Source organism: Neolamprologus brichardi, chromosome 23, assembly GCF_056152115.1.
Source record: "Neolamprologus brichardi isolate AB-2024 chromosome 23, ASM5615211v1, whole genome shotgun sequence".
Lineage (NCBI taxonomy): Eukaryota > Metazoa > Chordata > Actinopteri > Cichliformes > Cichlidae > Neolamprologus > Neolamprologus brichardi.
Window position 1 is genome coordinate 9,630,771 of NC_142125.1, and position 15,613 is coordinate 9,646,383.

Below are 15,613 nucleotides of genomic sequence, written 5' to 3' on the forward strand. Positions count from 1 at the left end.
AAACGGAATCGTCCCCTATTCAGAGAAAATATTACGTGTTTGGTATTGAGCTAAAAAGGAACATAGTTTCTCCCAGACTTCAGCTAGCATGGAAAAAGACACAAAGCTGGATTTATTCTGCGTCTTTATGCTGCAGCCGCCTCTTCTTCTCTCATTCAATCATGAAACTGATCATTGATCAGCTGATCAGCTGATCTCTCTTGTTTGTTTATCGCAGACTTTGCGCCAGAAAGAGGAAACCAGCAGATGTTGCGCTAAACAACAGCAGCACGTTTAAGTTTGATCAGCTGTTGTTAGAATTTATTTAATATTCATTTCTAGTATCAGCTGATGTTTGCTGGAGCCACAACCGTAAAAGCTGCTGGTCATGATATCGGTTTGGATATGTGGTGAGAGGGAAACATGAAGATAAAACCAGGAGATGTCTTTACTGAATCATCAGAGCTGAACAGGTGATGGAGAAACAGGTTTACCTTTTTAGGTGACATGAATGAGTTGAAGGGAAGTTATGAACTGTTTCTGAGAGACAAATAACACCAGGATCCTTTTTTTATGTAGCTGACTGTGCAGGGGCGGGTCTAGCAAAGTTTTGCCAGGGGGCCAGGCAGGGGATTAACAGGGAAAGGGGGGCACAAAGAAATACTTTTCTTTCTTATTCTCATTTAAAATGTCTCGCTTTTATTAAATAATTATCTGAATCTTACAACCAAAGTTTTTATCTGATGTACAACGTATAGGAATCATACATATACCAACAAGACTGTACATCACTGTCACAACAGCGTTTGTTTTCATTCAAAGGCTTTATGGCTTTTCCTATAATACCTGGTGGGCCGGTCTCTAGTCAAAATGCCCAGGCCGGTTTTTTGTCCCAGTCCAGCCCTGGGCACGACACACAGTGAACTAATCTGAGAGGGTGCATTAAAAAATAAATAGCCGGGCCAGCAGTGCACATCACAAATTAGCTCGCATAGACACATTAGTTGTGCCGCTTCTTAATGATGGTATCTTAGCTAACAACCCCAACTATCAGATTCATCTTGTAATTGGCTAAAAATCACTTAGCCTACTGGTGAGAGGGACGTTGCTAGCTCTCAGTTTTTTCAAGCGATGTTGAAATTTCCACATTCCAACACTTGAAATGCTTCAGGAGCTCTCCACTCAGCGCAGCAACTGTTGATATACAGCGTTATTACATTTATTGCTAATGCAATTATATGGCACATTGACTTCTGAGGAAATTTTAGATGGCACTCATCATCAAAAAGGTTGCCTACCCCTATTATATCCAAAGCCGACCTTTTGTACGCTGCTGTTTTTGGTGATGATCATCATGTTATGGTACCTGGCCTTAGGAAACATCAAACAGGTGTTTGTGCCATCCGGGCAGTGGGAGAGGGACTGTAGTAAATAATCATTTACCTAGCTTGGTTTCTCTCTCACATGAATGAGCTTCACAGTCCATCGCCACATGGGAATTCCTACAAAGCTTAAAATAAAAGGCAGCTCAGAAAGGTTCAGAGCACCTGGTGTTCTGCGCTGATCCCTACAACATTAACACGCTGTCATAATGAACTACAAAACTCTTTTGACTGTTATAATCTGCTCCTGGATGGCTCTTATCAGCTGAGAGATGAGAGCGAGCGCTGTGTATGTGTGCCGGATGTGCCATCACTCTGGCTGCAATTTGTACCTGAAGCAGAAATAACTTGAACTGACTTAAATGACTGATGTGATGCAGTGTGAACTGGAGCAAAGAAAGAGGAAAGTTTGCAGTCATTCGCCGGGTGGTTTAGGTGTTTTTCTGCGGAGGTGGAAATGATGGGAGTGTTCTCTTTGAGGACTCACTTCTGAGACCTCGGGCTGGTGCGATACAGCGCTTCTTCCCTCTGCTGTGGCAAGTGTGTGTTTACTGGCACGCTGCTGTGTCCATGTCAGAGAGTGCAGAAAAACATTTTATATTATCAGAGATGTCAACAATCCTGTTTTCAAAGGGGTGTTTTGAAGACTGGATTTTGGTTGTTTTGGAGGGGGAAATGGGCAGTGGACTCTGGGTGGAACTGAGGTGAGACAAGAAGTAAAATCAACTGAAACACCTACAGATCAAATAAACAGGCCACACATCATTTTAAAGTGGCCCTAACGTGCTTTTTTCCCCCTTATTTTCTGACTTATACACTCACAGGCCACCAGCTCAACTTCTTACTAATCCAAATATCTCATCAACCATACACATGAAAGCAACTCAGTGCACTTGGGCATGTAGATGTGGTCTTAGTTTTCCACATTCAGTGAGCTTGTTGTCACTGCATACCTTGCTTTTTGATTTATTGATCACAGAGGCAAGGCCAGAAACCTTCACAAATTTTTCACGATCCAAAAAGTTTCTTTAGCTCTCGAAATACTTGTAATTTTCCATCGATTTTTCACACTTCCTGTGTGTAATGGCAACATCACCAGAAAAAGAGTAGCAGTGTAATTTGCAAAGGCATCCAATAAACCAAATTAGACCATTTGGTGGGCAGGTTTTGGCCTTGGTCCACATCTTTGATAGTTGATCTTTAAACTTGCAGCTTCAGAGAGTTTTATTTCCTACTTTTCGATATTTATGATTTCAAAGTTAGGGGATGTGCTTTATATGATTCATGTGATGACCATCTTATTGGAGTTATTTGCTGGTTTATGTATGTAGTTTTTTTGTGCTGGTTAAAAATAACTGCAAGCTGGTGAGACTTTGACGATGTGTATCTGCTGTGTCCTTTAAAGTAATCGCTCACTTTATCTTCAATCCAGGTTCCTTATTTATATGAGAGTTGAGTGATGAAGAAGATTAAACGTTATCTTTTTCGTTTCGCTGTCATGAAAGGGGAAATATACAACAATCAAAATCTAAAGGAAAACAAACCCCAAAAAATGTCCCACATTAGAATCAGCAGATTGTTTTAAACAGTGGCATCGGTCCAGACTCTCACCATCTGTCCATCCCTGCATGCAGTTTAAGCTTCTGATTTTCTGCGTCCTGATGTTTTGAACTGAATGTGTAGCTTCTGATCAGGTGTAATTTCCTCCATTAGTGATCAAGGTTCACACACGAGAAAGGTTGTTTAGTCTCTGCTGCTCGCCGTCTTCCTTCACTCAGGCTGTCTCGCTCTGACCCCGCTGTGAGTCATCTTGCATTTCTCGATGCTGGCAGGAGTGCTGGCTGTTCGCTCTGATCCATGCTGTAGTGGTGCGACGCTGCCTTTGGCTTTCTGAAGGAGGGGTGGGTGGGGGGGAACTGGAGCACAGCTCTGAGCCATAGGCAGAAATACCAGGCCTAACTAGGACATGTCAAAAAACGGGGCTAGTGGCGGGGTGTCTCTCTCGCAGAGAACTTCCTGAAGGGATGACAGGAAGTATCTTGCCGTTGATGAGTTCCGAATTTCTTCTTCTGCTCCACTTATTGTTGATCATTTTGCACCTGGTACCTTTTAACAAATAACACAGATGCTTTTTAGAATTATTGAGCTTTAAAGTTTTGCAGGTGCACTGGTTCTGTTAGTGCTGCACTTCAACAGTGACTCATTCTCCCAGTTTTTTTCTATGGTATGACCCCTTATTACAAAGCAAAGCCTAGTCATCAAGCGTGTGATTTGCCCATCGCACTAGAGCTGCAGATAATGATTCATTTACAATTTTTCTATGGACCCTCTCTGCTTTTCTTTATTTTCTGTCATATATATGCTGTTAAAATGGAGACTGTTCATATAAAGCATGGCCAGAGTTTGAATAATTTGGTCAGTGTCTGTACAAGTAATCACTGTGATCTAAAAGCTCAGATTTTGCGCAGCTCTAAATGCTTTTTCTGACATCGCAGAAAGTTGATATGCCCAATATCCTCCTGAGAACCGAGGAAACAAGTATTTTTCAGTTACATTTTTTGTGATGTCTTGCCTATTTGCAGCTAAAAGAGGCCACCCAAACTCATGAGATGTCCTTGGCCAGGATGTCTTCTTTTGACCTCAACGGTGGTTAATAGGGTAGCTCAAATAAGTCAAAAGATACAGACCAAAAACAAATGTCCATTAAGAGGACATAAATGAATAGGCTGGTTGTCACGAGGATATGGTCATCTCAATATAGACAAATGTCTCGCTTATTAATCACTCAAGTAAGCACTCTTGTATATGAATCCTGTTTATTGATTTCATTTGCTTACATTTCAACTAGTAAACTTGGTGTAATTTGAGATTAGATACATATAATCAGATTAAATAACATTGTAACCTCTCAGATCCACATCGTGACCCTTTCTGGATGTCCTGAGCCCCATGTGAGCCTTTTTACAACTAGTTTTTCTGTTTTTGGGTGCTAACAAGCTCAGTTAGCACAGTGCAGACTATCATAGACCGAATGGCCCATTTTCCATTCTGGCCTCTACAACATCTCCCTGCACACTCTCATCCCGCTACACTAAGTGCTGCTCCAAACCAACAAATCTTTCCCTTTAAAGTAGGTTACAGAGCCCTCCTACCTTGAGTCTGCGCTGATGCAGGTGTACTAACCTCACTTTGTGAAGGTGTAGGACCTTTTTTATGTCCCATATGCAGGAAACCGCATGCACCAGTGAAGGAGATCTTTGTGATTATACCAGGACTGGACCAGGAGTAATGAAGAGAATTGATGGGTTTGAACACAGTTTTTGAAAAATGCTTCACACATTATTTTTTTTTTTTATGTTTTTGTTATAAATTCTGATATTAAAGACCAAAATGAAGATAAAAATTAAGGCAAATGGGAGCATTTAAGGAATTGTTGGTGATAATGGAGCAAATTTCCATTAATGATTGACAAGCTCTTTATACCTTTATACTGGCATCATGATCTGATAGCGGTATAAATCTCTGAAGATGTTGATTACCAGTTCCTGTTTCTGTCTGAGAAAGTTGAGGGTGTCTTAAAGCTTGCATGCAACTTCATAAGTTTTCGGATGGGCTGTTTGTAGAAATAACTATCAGATAATATGCATTAAAGAACATTGAAGGCAAAGGTTATCACAAAGAAAGAAACTGACCTCTATCAAGCTATACAAATGTTCATTTAATTGGTTGAGGTGTGTATTTTAATATGAGGGTCTATGGCAGACTTGGGCAATTAATTTTCCCACGGGGGCACATGAGGAATGGACTGTTGTGGAGTCCTGGTCCACGACAGTTCAGTTTTATCAAGTGACAGATATCTAGCTTAAAGTCAGAGTCAATGTCTGAGGGGGAAATGTGAAGGACAGGGTATCTGGATTTGTTAAACTTCATCAATGAGAATGTTGGTTCACATATGATGGTAGATCCAAAGAGAACATCTTTTAATCTTTAGCACTGGCATACAAAACAGCTCCCGGTGTATAAGAATATAAATGCCTATTTCACTTCTGGGTTCTTTTTAGTCACTTGATCTTGTATCTTTTTCAAAAGTCCACCATTTTTCTGTTTTTCCCATTTCAGCTCAAGCCTTTCCAAGCAAGCACTTACCTCCATGAACAAATCATTCCCTGTCGTAGTCCCTTTCACTGAGTGCATTGCTGCCAGCTCCTCCAAAATCTCCAACTCTGTCTTCATCCCGCTCAGTGTTGGGAAGGTTACTTTTAAAATGTATTCCATTACAGAATACAGAATACATGTCCCAAAATGTACGTTACTCAATGAGAGTAACGTATTCTGAATACTTTGGATTACTTAATATATTATCATGCTGTTTACAACTACATGAATGTACTATTGCTGTGATTTATTACTGTTAATGAAGGTCAGTGGCTCCAAACCGTAGTAAAGGGACCTCTGGCTAATACGACGGGTTCGTGTCGGGCTCGTAGCCGAAAACTAGCTTTACTTTGTTGTCTGGGTCAACTTTGCTAGCGAGAGACAGAGAGAGGTGTTGAAAGGCTGAGCCAACGGAACTTATTGTTTCAGAGGAAAACATGAACACAGCGTACAGTCGAGTCTTAATAGCTTACTTACAGCTGGGCTCGTCAGGCACTCTTCTTGGCTGCAGTGGTAATTATTATATTTACATGCTTCCAGCTCCCGTTTTTTCCTTTTCCTCGTACTTTTCCTTTTTCTCCCTCCCTCGCTCACAGACACATAACGTGTATGACAGTCCATTCTCCCTGCAGCACAGACTACACTGCCTATGATGCTACATTCTTTAGAGCTATACCTGTAGCATTCTGCCTATTAGCTTAGCACAACAACAACAAAAAAGCGCTCTCTCACCCAGGAAACACGCAGAGGGAGAGCGTCACCCTGTAACCATGGCAACCGTAACGCTGCCGCCTGGAACAACAGAACGTAGCTGTCAAACAAAACCCAAACAGTCCTGACCCGCCACAATATGAAACAGGGAAGTACCGCCGTGTAATCCATTTATTTCAACAAATTAACTGTATTCTAAATACCACCTTTTTAAACGGTAACTGTAACGGAATACAGTTACTCATATTTTTGTATTTTAAATACGTAACGGCGGTACATGTATTCCGTTACTCCCCAACACTGATCCCACTTACAAAGATGAGTAACTGGGCAGATATCACAACTCTCATCCAGAGCCAAGTAGCCATCGGCTCATTGTCAAACACTTCTTTTTTTCTCAGGGCATATCAGCTCAGGAAAGTTGACCAAACACTCTAATAAACTCCCCAGCAGAGATTGGCTCACTTACTTTGGTTTATAATTTTTGTGGGAAATAACAAAGCTGGTCTTGACTGCTCCATCCTTGGATGTGTAAAAAGTCATGTTGATTTTGCGGCTTTCCTCGCAAACGTTCAGATGTCCGTTCTCACTTTTTTCCAGCTTCAAAGTTGCTGCTTGAAACACACAGTTTCAGGTTCAAAGCAATATCCCCATCCTGCATGCTAACGTGAATGCTACTGATATTTAATTAGGCATGCTTTTTGTAGATTTGGACTTGAACATCTGTTTGTGTTGCTGATTAAATAATTTATATACTTTCAGCCACAGTCCCCACAGCTGAATGCAAAAATGTGTTATTCTCACTACTGAATGCAGTAGTAAAGGCAGCAGCAGTAACACTAATATTCATGATTTCAGTCAGCCTCACTGTTGTGTTTTTCCACTGTCGTGATGTAATGACAGGATTGATTTCTGTGTTTTTGCTGCAGGACACCAATGAAATTGTGGCCATTAAGAAATTCAAGGACAGCGAAGGTAAGAGGGCTCTTCTCTCCCGATGGGCAGGCCTCATCAGAGAGCACTTATGATTTCTATTGTAATGCAGGCTGTCCCCGTCCTTTATTTCTACTGGCCTGCTGCATCCCATATCTATCACAACATGGCAGCTCAGTGTGATCCTCATTTCCTGTCTGTCTCACCTCCACGCAGAAAATGAAGAGGTCAAAGAAACGACCCTGCGGGAGCTCAAAATGCTCCGCACCCTCAAGCAGGAGAATATTGTTGAGCTGAAAGAAGCCTTCCGCCGAAGAGGGAAGCTGTACCTTGTTTTCGAATATGTGGAGAAGGTAGGTGTCCTCCACAGGCCGATACCTGCGCTGACTCTGGTGTTATTCTCACCCGTCGCCTGTAGCAGAACAAGTTCAGCACACTCTTCTCTTCTTCTGGCTTCACTTACCGTAACATCAACAGAACGATGAATAAAGGTGGTTATTAGCTCAATAATTCAATTCAGGGTTTTCTCAACCTCGCTGTGAAAGAGATAACAATGGCAGCATATGACCAATGACAAACACAGGGAGGTATAGTGGCAACAGAGCAGGATATTTTCCAAAATAACAGCAAACTATAATATTTGAAAAAATACAAAGAGGTTAAACACATAATAGAGGATGAAAGCAACAGAGCTGCAGCAGCCAAAGCAGCAGCGGGCGAGTTTGTGTGATAGGCAAAGGCTGTAGAGCACTGTGGTATTAAAACACCCGGTCTGATTGTGTAGGACTAGTGAAGATACAAGTAAAGAACAACCAGAAGAAACATCATTCAAACCTGTAAGTTGCTCAAAATCCAAATTTCAAGTTGGCCAGCAAATATGAGGCTTAGCTTATCACTAAATTAAGTTCTATTCAACATTATAATTGTTTAAAATTGCTCACAAAATCAGGTAAAAAGCAGAAAACAGGACCTCGTCTTCAAAATAAAAGACTTTAGACCAGAGCTATTAAACGCATTATAGCTTCAGATATGGCAGCCCGAAGCAGTCAACGCTTTGTTCTCATTTAATGAACTTTCTATTCACAAAATAGATAATTAAAAAATAGGTATTGTTTCTCAAATATGAACCATTTTTCTGACTTTTGTCACACTTTAAAAAGCATGTCGATCTCTTACCTCAAGTACAACCTGCTCCAGAGGTGGTCAGGTCTGGACGGGTCCACCCGACGCTGAAAACTCAGGGTTAAACCTAGAATTCCTTCGCTAAACCCCCAAATCCCTCATGATAATAAAGAGCTCAGCTTTGATTTCTTCAACTGTGTCTTTTTTCCCTCTCTCTTTTAGAATATGCTCGAACTGCTCGAGGAGTTACCAAACGGTGTGCCGAGTGAAAAAGCACGCAGCTACATCTTCCAGCTAATCAAAGCAATTCACTGGTGCCATAAGCATGACATTGTTCACCGAGGTAAGGCGTTTTTCTTAACCTGAACATAGCGTACAGAGTGTTAGTGCGATAGAGGAGAGGCCCCCAGAGCAGGAAGACAAATGCAGCATTATTTTGCTTACACTGGAGAAAAAACATGTTCAGTCCATATAAAATCCACCAAACTGGAGAAAATTTCCCACACGAGCCCTTCAGAATCACCTGATTTCCATAGTGTAGTGATTTACATGCGTGTCTAACAAGCAAAAGGTCCCTGGTTTGAGCCCATGAGAAGACACAAATACCTTTGGGGTTGCATCAGGAAAAGCATCTGGTGTAAAAAATCTGTGGCAACCCCTTATGAATAGAGTATGCTGATAGTGCTCTTTATGTGAGACTGCACAGCACTTTTATTACTTGTCCTCCTATCCCACATCTTGAGACAGTATCCCAAATTTTGACTGTTTCTGCTGGACATGCACATTTCTAAAGTTCAGCTTTCACGTATAAAGTGGGCTTTTTAACCCTCTCGAGGCAGCCGTTGCCGATTTGCAACAGTTAAAAACTAACAACCTGATTACCCCACATACATATTTTATGAGTTTTTTTTTACTCAGAAGTACCACTGCAGGACTTGGTTGTGCATTAGCAACAAAAAGTTTAATTTGAGCCTGAGAGGGTTAAGCCTTTTTTGCAGGTTTACCACAAAGAAAACAAGGTAGTGGTATGTACAGGGAAATAGAGTTTCTATCTTCTGTGCTAGATTGTTCTGTTTCATGCAGGAGAAAATGTGGTGTGAAGTGATACAATATTTCTGGCTTACAATATAATTGGCTAAAAATGGCTAAAATTGTCAGATATGGTGCAAAAAAACATGTATGAGTGTATGGATGCATCTTTACTGAAACCCAAAGACAGCTAAAGATCTTTTATTAGCAAGAGAGTTGGAAGTGTTGCATTTAAATGTAATATATTTGACTACCTCTCAGCATTATTAACACGTCTCACTTTGTCCCACGTTCAGTTTGTTGTGATATGGTCACCTTACTCATTAAGAAGAGAGCCGCCAAAAGGAGCTTTGATGCATCATTTAAAATTTTACCTTCTTACTATGAATATTTTCCAAGTGAATAAAGCTGCATCACAATTTGGTGTTTTTTAATTTGTTCAGTCCTCCTATGTTTTTAAATACAGAAGACTGATATAAAATACAGTTGAGAATTGTTAAAACTTTGAGCATCGATATTATGGGATACATCATAGTCTCTGTAACATCTAAGTATTTTTGGGTCCAGTTTCATGGTTCGTGTCACTATGTGAGACAGATGTTTGGTCAGAATAGGCTCACTTTCTATCTGTTTAGCTTCATAGTTTCATCTTTTTCTTTTGGCTGCTCCCTTTAGAGGTCACCACAGTGGATCATCTACCTCCATCTCGCCCTATCCCTAGCATCCTCCTCTGTCACACCAACCCTGTGCATATCCTCATCCATGAACTTCCTCTGAGTTTCCTCTTTTCCTCCTGTCTGGCAGCTCCATATTCAACATCCTTTGCCCATTGCATCCTCTGTCCCTCCTCTGCACATGTTCAAACATCTCAAACTATAACTTTGTCTCAAACCCGCTCAGCCTGAGCTGTGCCTCTAATATACTCATTTCATACCTGTCAATCCTGGTCAATCCCCATGATATCATTGCATCTTCAGCATTATATCTATCACCATTATAACTAAGCGATGTATTGTTCACTAGAAGAGCTTTTGGTGAATCAGTGGCAGCAGAGCAGGAAACCAGATGGCCCATGTGAGCTTTTGGCACACTGAGAGCAACAGAGCAGGCATCCAAATGGCCTGTAGTATATCCAGGCACCCATATGACAATGTTATCGAGGGATTCAGTGTATGGGTTATAGTTTTTTTCCCCCCAATCTGTGCATTTTTGCTGATGAAATTCCATTTCTCTGAAGGGTAATCATTCAAATCGCTCTCTCAATGAAGCAGATGAATGTGTGGTGGCAGAAACTGATGGAAGTGATGTAATAGCGATGATGATAATGATGCCCCTCTCCAGCTTACTCTCCATCTGTGTTCTTCCTCCTCAGACATAAAGCCAGAAAACCTTCTCATCAGCTCCGATGACGTCCTCAAGTTATGTGACTTCGGTGAGCCCCTCTATTCGATCCTCGCGCTGTAAGAAAGGTGTTCAAACAGTCAGGGCTGTGATGTAAAAGGAGTGTTTTCAACAGATACTATATTTGGCTGAAACCAGTGCTTCAGGAGTGCAGCAGGCAGGCTTCATCCGGTTATCTAAAGCGGTGTGTCCGCCTCCCCTCTCTGCGGCTGGTCATTCTTCTTTCATCTCAATTAATGAAATGTGTTGGGCAACAAGAGCATAATCATGCTTCAGCTCAGTCTGGCGGAGCCACAACAGAAGCAGGGGGAAACGTAAAACATGGCGTGGCCAGAATCACACAGGCAATCTGGTGTGAGAGACTGAAGACCTGCTGTTTGCTCTGTGTCAGCCAAAGGCATTGAGAGAAGAGACACGGGCCAAACAGACTCCGCTGTGAAGGTTTACGTTTCAGACCGAGTCTTGCCGCGCGCAGTCACTTTCACTGTGTGTTGTTTTGATCGGGGAGTTGGAACTCTGAGAAACTGGAAATGAATGGCTGGGTTAATGTAGTAAATGCCCATTTTTGAGGGAAATTTTTCTCCTTGTTTAAACTTGTTTAACCTAATATCATGTATCTATATCTCTATATCTATCTATATCTCTATATCTATCTATATCTCTATATCTCTATATCTATCTATCTATCTATATCTCTATATCTCTCTATCTATATCTATATCTCTATCTATATCTCTCTCTCTCTCTCTTTATCTATCTATATCTCTATATCTCTATATCTATCTATCTATCTATCTATCTATCTATATCTCTATATCTCTCTATCTCTCTCTCTATCTATATCTATATCTCTATCTATCTATCTCTCTCTATCTATATCTCTATCTCTCTCTCTCTATCTATCTATATCTCTATATCTATCTATCTATATCTCTATATCTATCTATCTATCTATCTATCTATCTATCTATCTATCTATATCTCTCTATCTCTCTATCTCTCTCTATCTCTATCTCTCTCTCTATCTATCTATATCTATATCTCTCTCTCTCTCTCTCTATCTCTATCTCTCTCTCTATCTATCTATATCTATATCTCTCTCTCTATCTATCTATATCTCTATCTCTCTCTCTATCTATCTATATCTCTATCCCTCTCTCTATCTATATCTCTATCTCTCTCTCTATCTCTCTCTATATATATCTATATCTCTATCTCTCTCTCTATATATATATCTCTCTATCTGCCAGCTGTCATGAAAAATAAACGGTAAAAATTACCAACTTCATGTTTCTATACTCTAATCTGAATGAGCACACTGGACCTAATTTTAATTAAAATTTCACTGGAATTAATCAAGCATAAGACTCAACCGCTTAAATTCGTTTTTGTCTCCAGGAAGTAAATAACTATAATTTGGCATCTTAATCAATAAATTAAAAATGTTCTTTACTATTTTTTCTTCTTTTTGAAAAACATTGAATTAGAAAATGCATGGACGACAACAATAATTACATTTTAGCAGTAAAAATATCATTTTGATTAAAAGGCTTGTGCATACTAGTGATACCAGCACAAAAACCATTTTGGTAATTACTAATACTGTTAATTTAGGACAGCCGTGGTATAAACCTCACATTTGGTGGGGGGCTAATAAATTTCCATTACACCATATATAATGTGGAATGAAGAAGTTTCTTTCAATTAGGATACTTTTTAATATTATTTGATCGTAATTAAAAATCCTAGAAGGCAGCTATTTTAATATACAGTAACAGTCATATTATTAAAAAACCCTGTAACTGTAATCAAATTGATAGGAAAACAAAGTAAAACAGTTAAAATAATTGAATAAGCTAAATGCACAAAAAATGTTGAAGATGCACTCACCCTGTATCTGTTGGTTATGTGAGTAATTGGCAATAAAACGTACCAACATGAATATTAAACTGGAACGTGTCTATATATATGTAAGAGAGCTAGAGGCTCTAAAGGTGTGCTTCAATGCTTGTACAGCCAAAAAAGCATCTCACATTAATCAGCTGAAGAATTCAAAAGGCAGGATCTGCTGCTGTCAAAGTGTTCAGGAAAAAAAGATCACATCTGGCGTCGTCTCTGACCTAACTTTACAAACTACTTTGTAAGTCAAAGCTTTAAAGCATAATGAGCGTCCAGAGAGGCAGTCAGCTGAAATTCATTTTTAGGTTTCTCAGCATGTGGAGCATAACTAAAAGCTCCTCATCATATCCTATTGCTTTCTCTGTCTTCTCTTGCCAGGCTTTGCACGTAATCTCTCTGAGGGGACTGACGCCAATTACACCGAGTATGTGGCCACTAGATGGTACCGGTCTCCGGAGCTCCTGCTCGGGTACGCCTGCTATTTTTTTACGTTTTCCCTTTAAGCTCTGTCCAGTCACCACACTGACATAAATTCTTATTAGCTCTCATTATGCGTGGCCTCTCACCACCCTCTTAAATCTGCGGTCTCAGGGCTCCTTACGGGAAGGCGGTGGACATGTGGTCAGTGGGCTGCATCTTAGGAGAGCTGAGTGACGGGCAGCCGCTGTTCCCAGGAGAGAGCGAGATCGACCAGCTCTTTACCATCCAGAAAGTGCTGGGACCTCTGCCACCAGAGCAGATGAAGCTCTTCTATAACAACCCTCGCTTCCACGGGCTGAGGGTAACTTCAGGCCCCCCCCCCATACTCTGCTGACCCATCCCTCCATGCTGCTCTTATCACTGCTTTTCTTTCCTCTCTCTCTTTGCTGTCTCTTAAGGCCTCCTCCTCCTCTGTTTCTTCTTCCCTTATTTATTTTCTCTGTACACTCTCTTCTCCTTCTTCTTCTTTTTTTTCTGGCTGAGTTTGCTGTGCCGTGACTGACTGGATCACAATGACTCATCGTGTATCATGTATCCTGTATGCACTGTGAAGGAAGGCTGTGATAAGTCTTCTGTGGCAGGCTGGTGGTGCAGCAGACCTGGGTCGTCCTTCCCTTCGCCTCACTGCCCACAACCCAGGATTTAATTATTAGTTAGCAAACTCCCCCTCTGTGAATGCCTGGCAGTGAATACCCAGTGATAAGACCACTTCTTGATTAAGCTGCATAATAAGCGAAACGCTTTACGGTCTACACCTTGAATTTTCAGCTTCTATCCACCTCTTAAATACCCAAGTTGTTGTTCCTCAGTAAAATCCTTGCTCCGGTAAAGACAGGCACATGTTGGCCGTGTCTGTTTCTTAAAAAAAAAAAAGCGCCTGCTATTGTTAGTACTCGCTCAAGGGGAAAAAAAACAAGCTCTACCTCCACATTTATGTGCTTGTTGTCGTTTAAATGAGATTCTGCAAACTTCGCTGATCCCTGCACATTATCGCTCACAGTCAGATCATCCTATTAACACCACGAGAGGGGAGAAATAGTGTTTGATGGAAACACGCATGCTGTTTTTATTAAAATAAATCAGACCAGCAAGAAACCACACAACACTTTTGAGTGAGCAGAGGATTGATGGTTGTTTCATCACGTTTCCCACCTACGATGTGCTTTTCTGTAACACTCGGAAATGTGTGATGTAAAAAGAACGGCTTCTGGACTCTTTTTTTTCCCCCTGCAAACAGCAAATTCAAAATATTCAGAGGAACAATTCTATTAGAAATGAAAGGTTGACAATGGAGGATTTGCACGTGATTGAAATCACAAGTTGTGTATTTGGGCATTTCTAAAAGATTTCACCAAAGCATTGTCATGGTTACAGGATTTTCCAATCAAGCTTAGAAAAAGATGTTTTCAATACCAAATCCGATTATACAGAGATACAAACAAACCTGTCACAGGAGACAACAAGTAAACGATGTTCGACAACAGCACCGATATTAAAATATAAGGTAACAAGGACTCACAAGATAGGGCTACAATTCCAGGAGTTTCTTTTTTATTGGGTAGCATTCAGGGGACCAAGAATGAGGCAGAGTGTGAATTGGTGAAGAAAACACTGGGTCATGTGCAGCCCTATGTACTGATAGCTTGTCAGCTACCTTGATTAGCAATAAGGTGAAGTAATTAGTGTCACTGTGGAGGATTTTTATCCTTCTTGACAACATTGCTTCGGTTCATTGAGGTTTACACGCATCCGCTCTGTTAAGGTCCAGACACAGCACATGGCCTTTGATTGGACCGTTCCATTTCCATGAATCTTGCTTGGAATCGTGTTCCTGTTGTGTGACTCAGTTTGTGCCAGGCTTTAGCTGTGGGACAGATGGCCTCACATTTGACTCTGGAATACTTTGGTATACAGAGGAGTTCATGTGCGACTCACTGACTGTAAGGTACCCAGGTCTTGTGGGTGCTAAACGAGCCCAAATCATCACCCCTTCACCATCATCATCATCATACGGGGCTATCGTGGCTCAAGAGTTGGCAGTTTGTCTTGTAATCGGAAGGTTGCCGGTTTGAGCCCTGGTTCCAACAGTCTCTGTCGTTGTGTCCCTGGGCAAGACACTTCATCTGTTGCCTACTGGTGATGGTCAGAGGGCCCGGTGGCGTCAGTGTCTGGCATCCTCGCCTCTGTCAGTGTGGCCCAGGGCAGCTGTGGCTACAATGTAGCTTGCCATCATCAATGGGTGAATGACTGAATGTAGTGTAAAGCGCTTTGGGGTCCTTAGGGACTAAGTAAGGCGCTATACAAATACAGGCCATTTACCATGCCTGATATTTTTTATGAGGTAGTGGTTTTCTGCAAACATGGTGCTGTGCATTTTAGCCAAACATATCGATTTTGTTCTCTTCTGTCTAAAGGACATTGTTCCAGAAGTCTTGTGCTCTCCGGCATGAAAACTTACTTCAGAAACAATCATATTTTAACTATATTTTAACTTTCATGTATTTAGATTCTTTACTGAAGTA

At 41.0% G+C, this 15,613-nt stretch overlaps 1 protein-coding gene across 4 annotated transcripts in view; it reads left to right on the plus strand.

Moving 5' to 3' along the window:
* The window catches only part of LOC102794434 (cyclin-dependent kinase-like 5), a 51,189-nt gene that overhangs the window by 22,805 nt on the left and 12,771 nt on the right, over positions 1 to 15,613 (plus strand). For all 4 annotated transcript variants that reach the window (XM_006790251.2, XM_006790250.2, XM_006790253.2 and 1 more), the window contains 6 exons: positions 7,157 to 7,202; positions 7,377 to 7,513; positions 8,505 to 8,625; positions 10,684 to 10,743; positions 12,990 to 13,080; positions 13,203 to 13,392. In XM_006790251.2, coding sequence (XP_006790314.2) covers positions 7,157 to 7,202; positions 7,377 to 7,513; positions 8,505 to 8,625; positions 10,684 to 10,743; positions 12,990 to 13,080; positions 13,203 to 13,392 — 645 coding nt within the window. The remainder of the gene's footprint in view (positions 1 to 7,156; positions 7,203 to 7,376; positions 7,514 to 8,504; positions 8,626 to 10,683; positions 10,744 to 12,989; positions 13,081 to 13,202; positions 13,393 to 15,613) is intronic.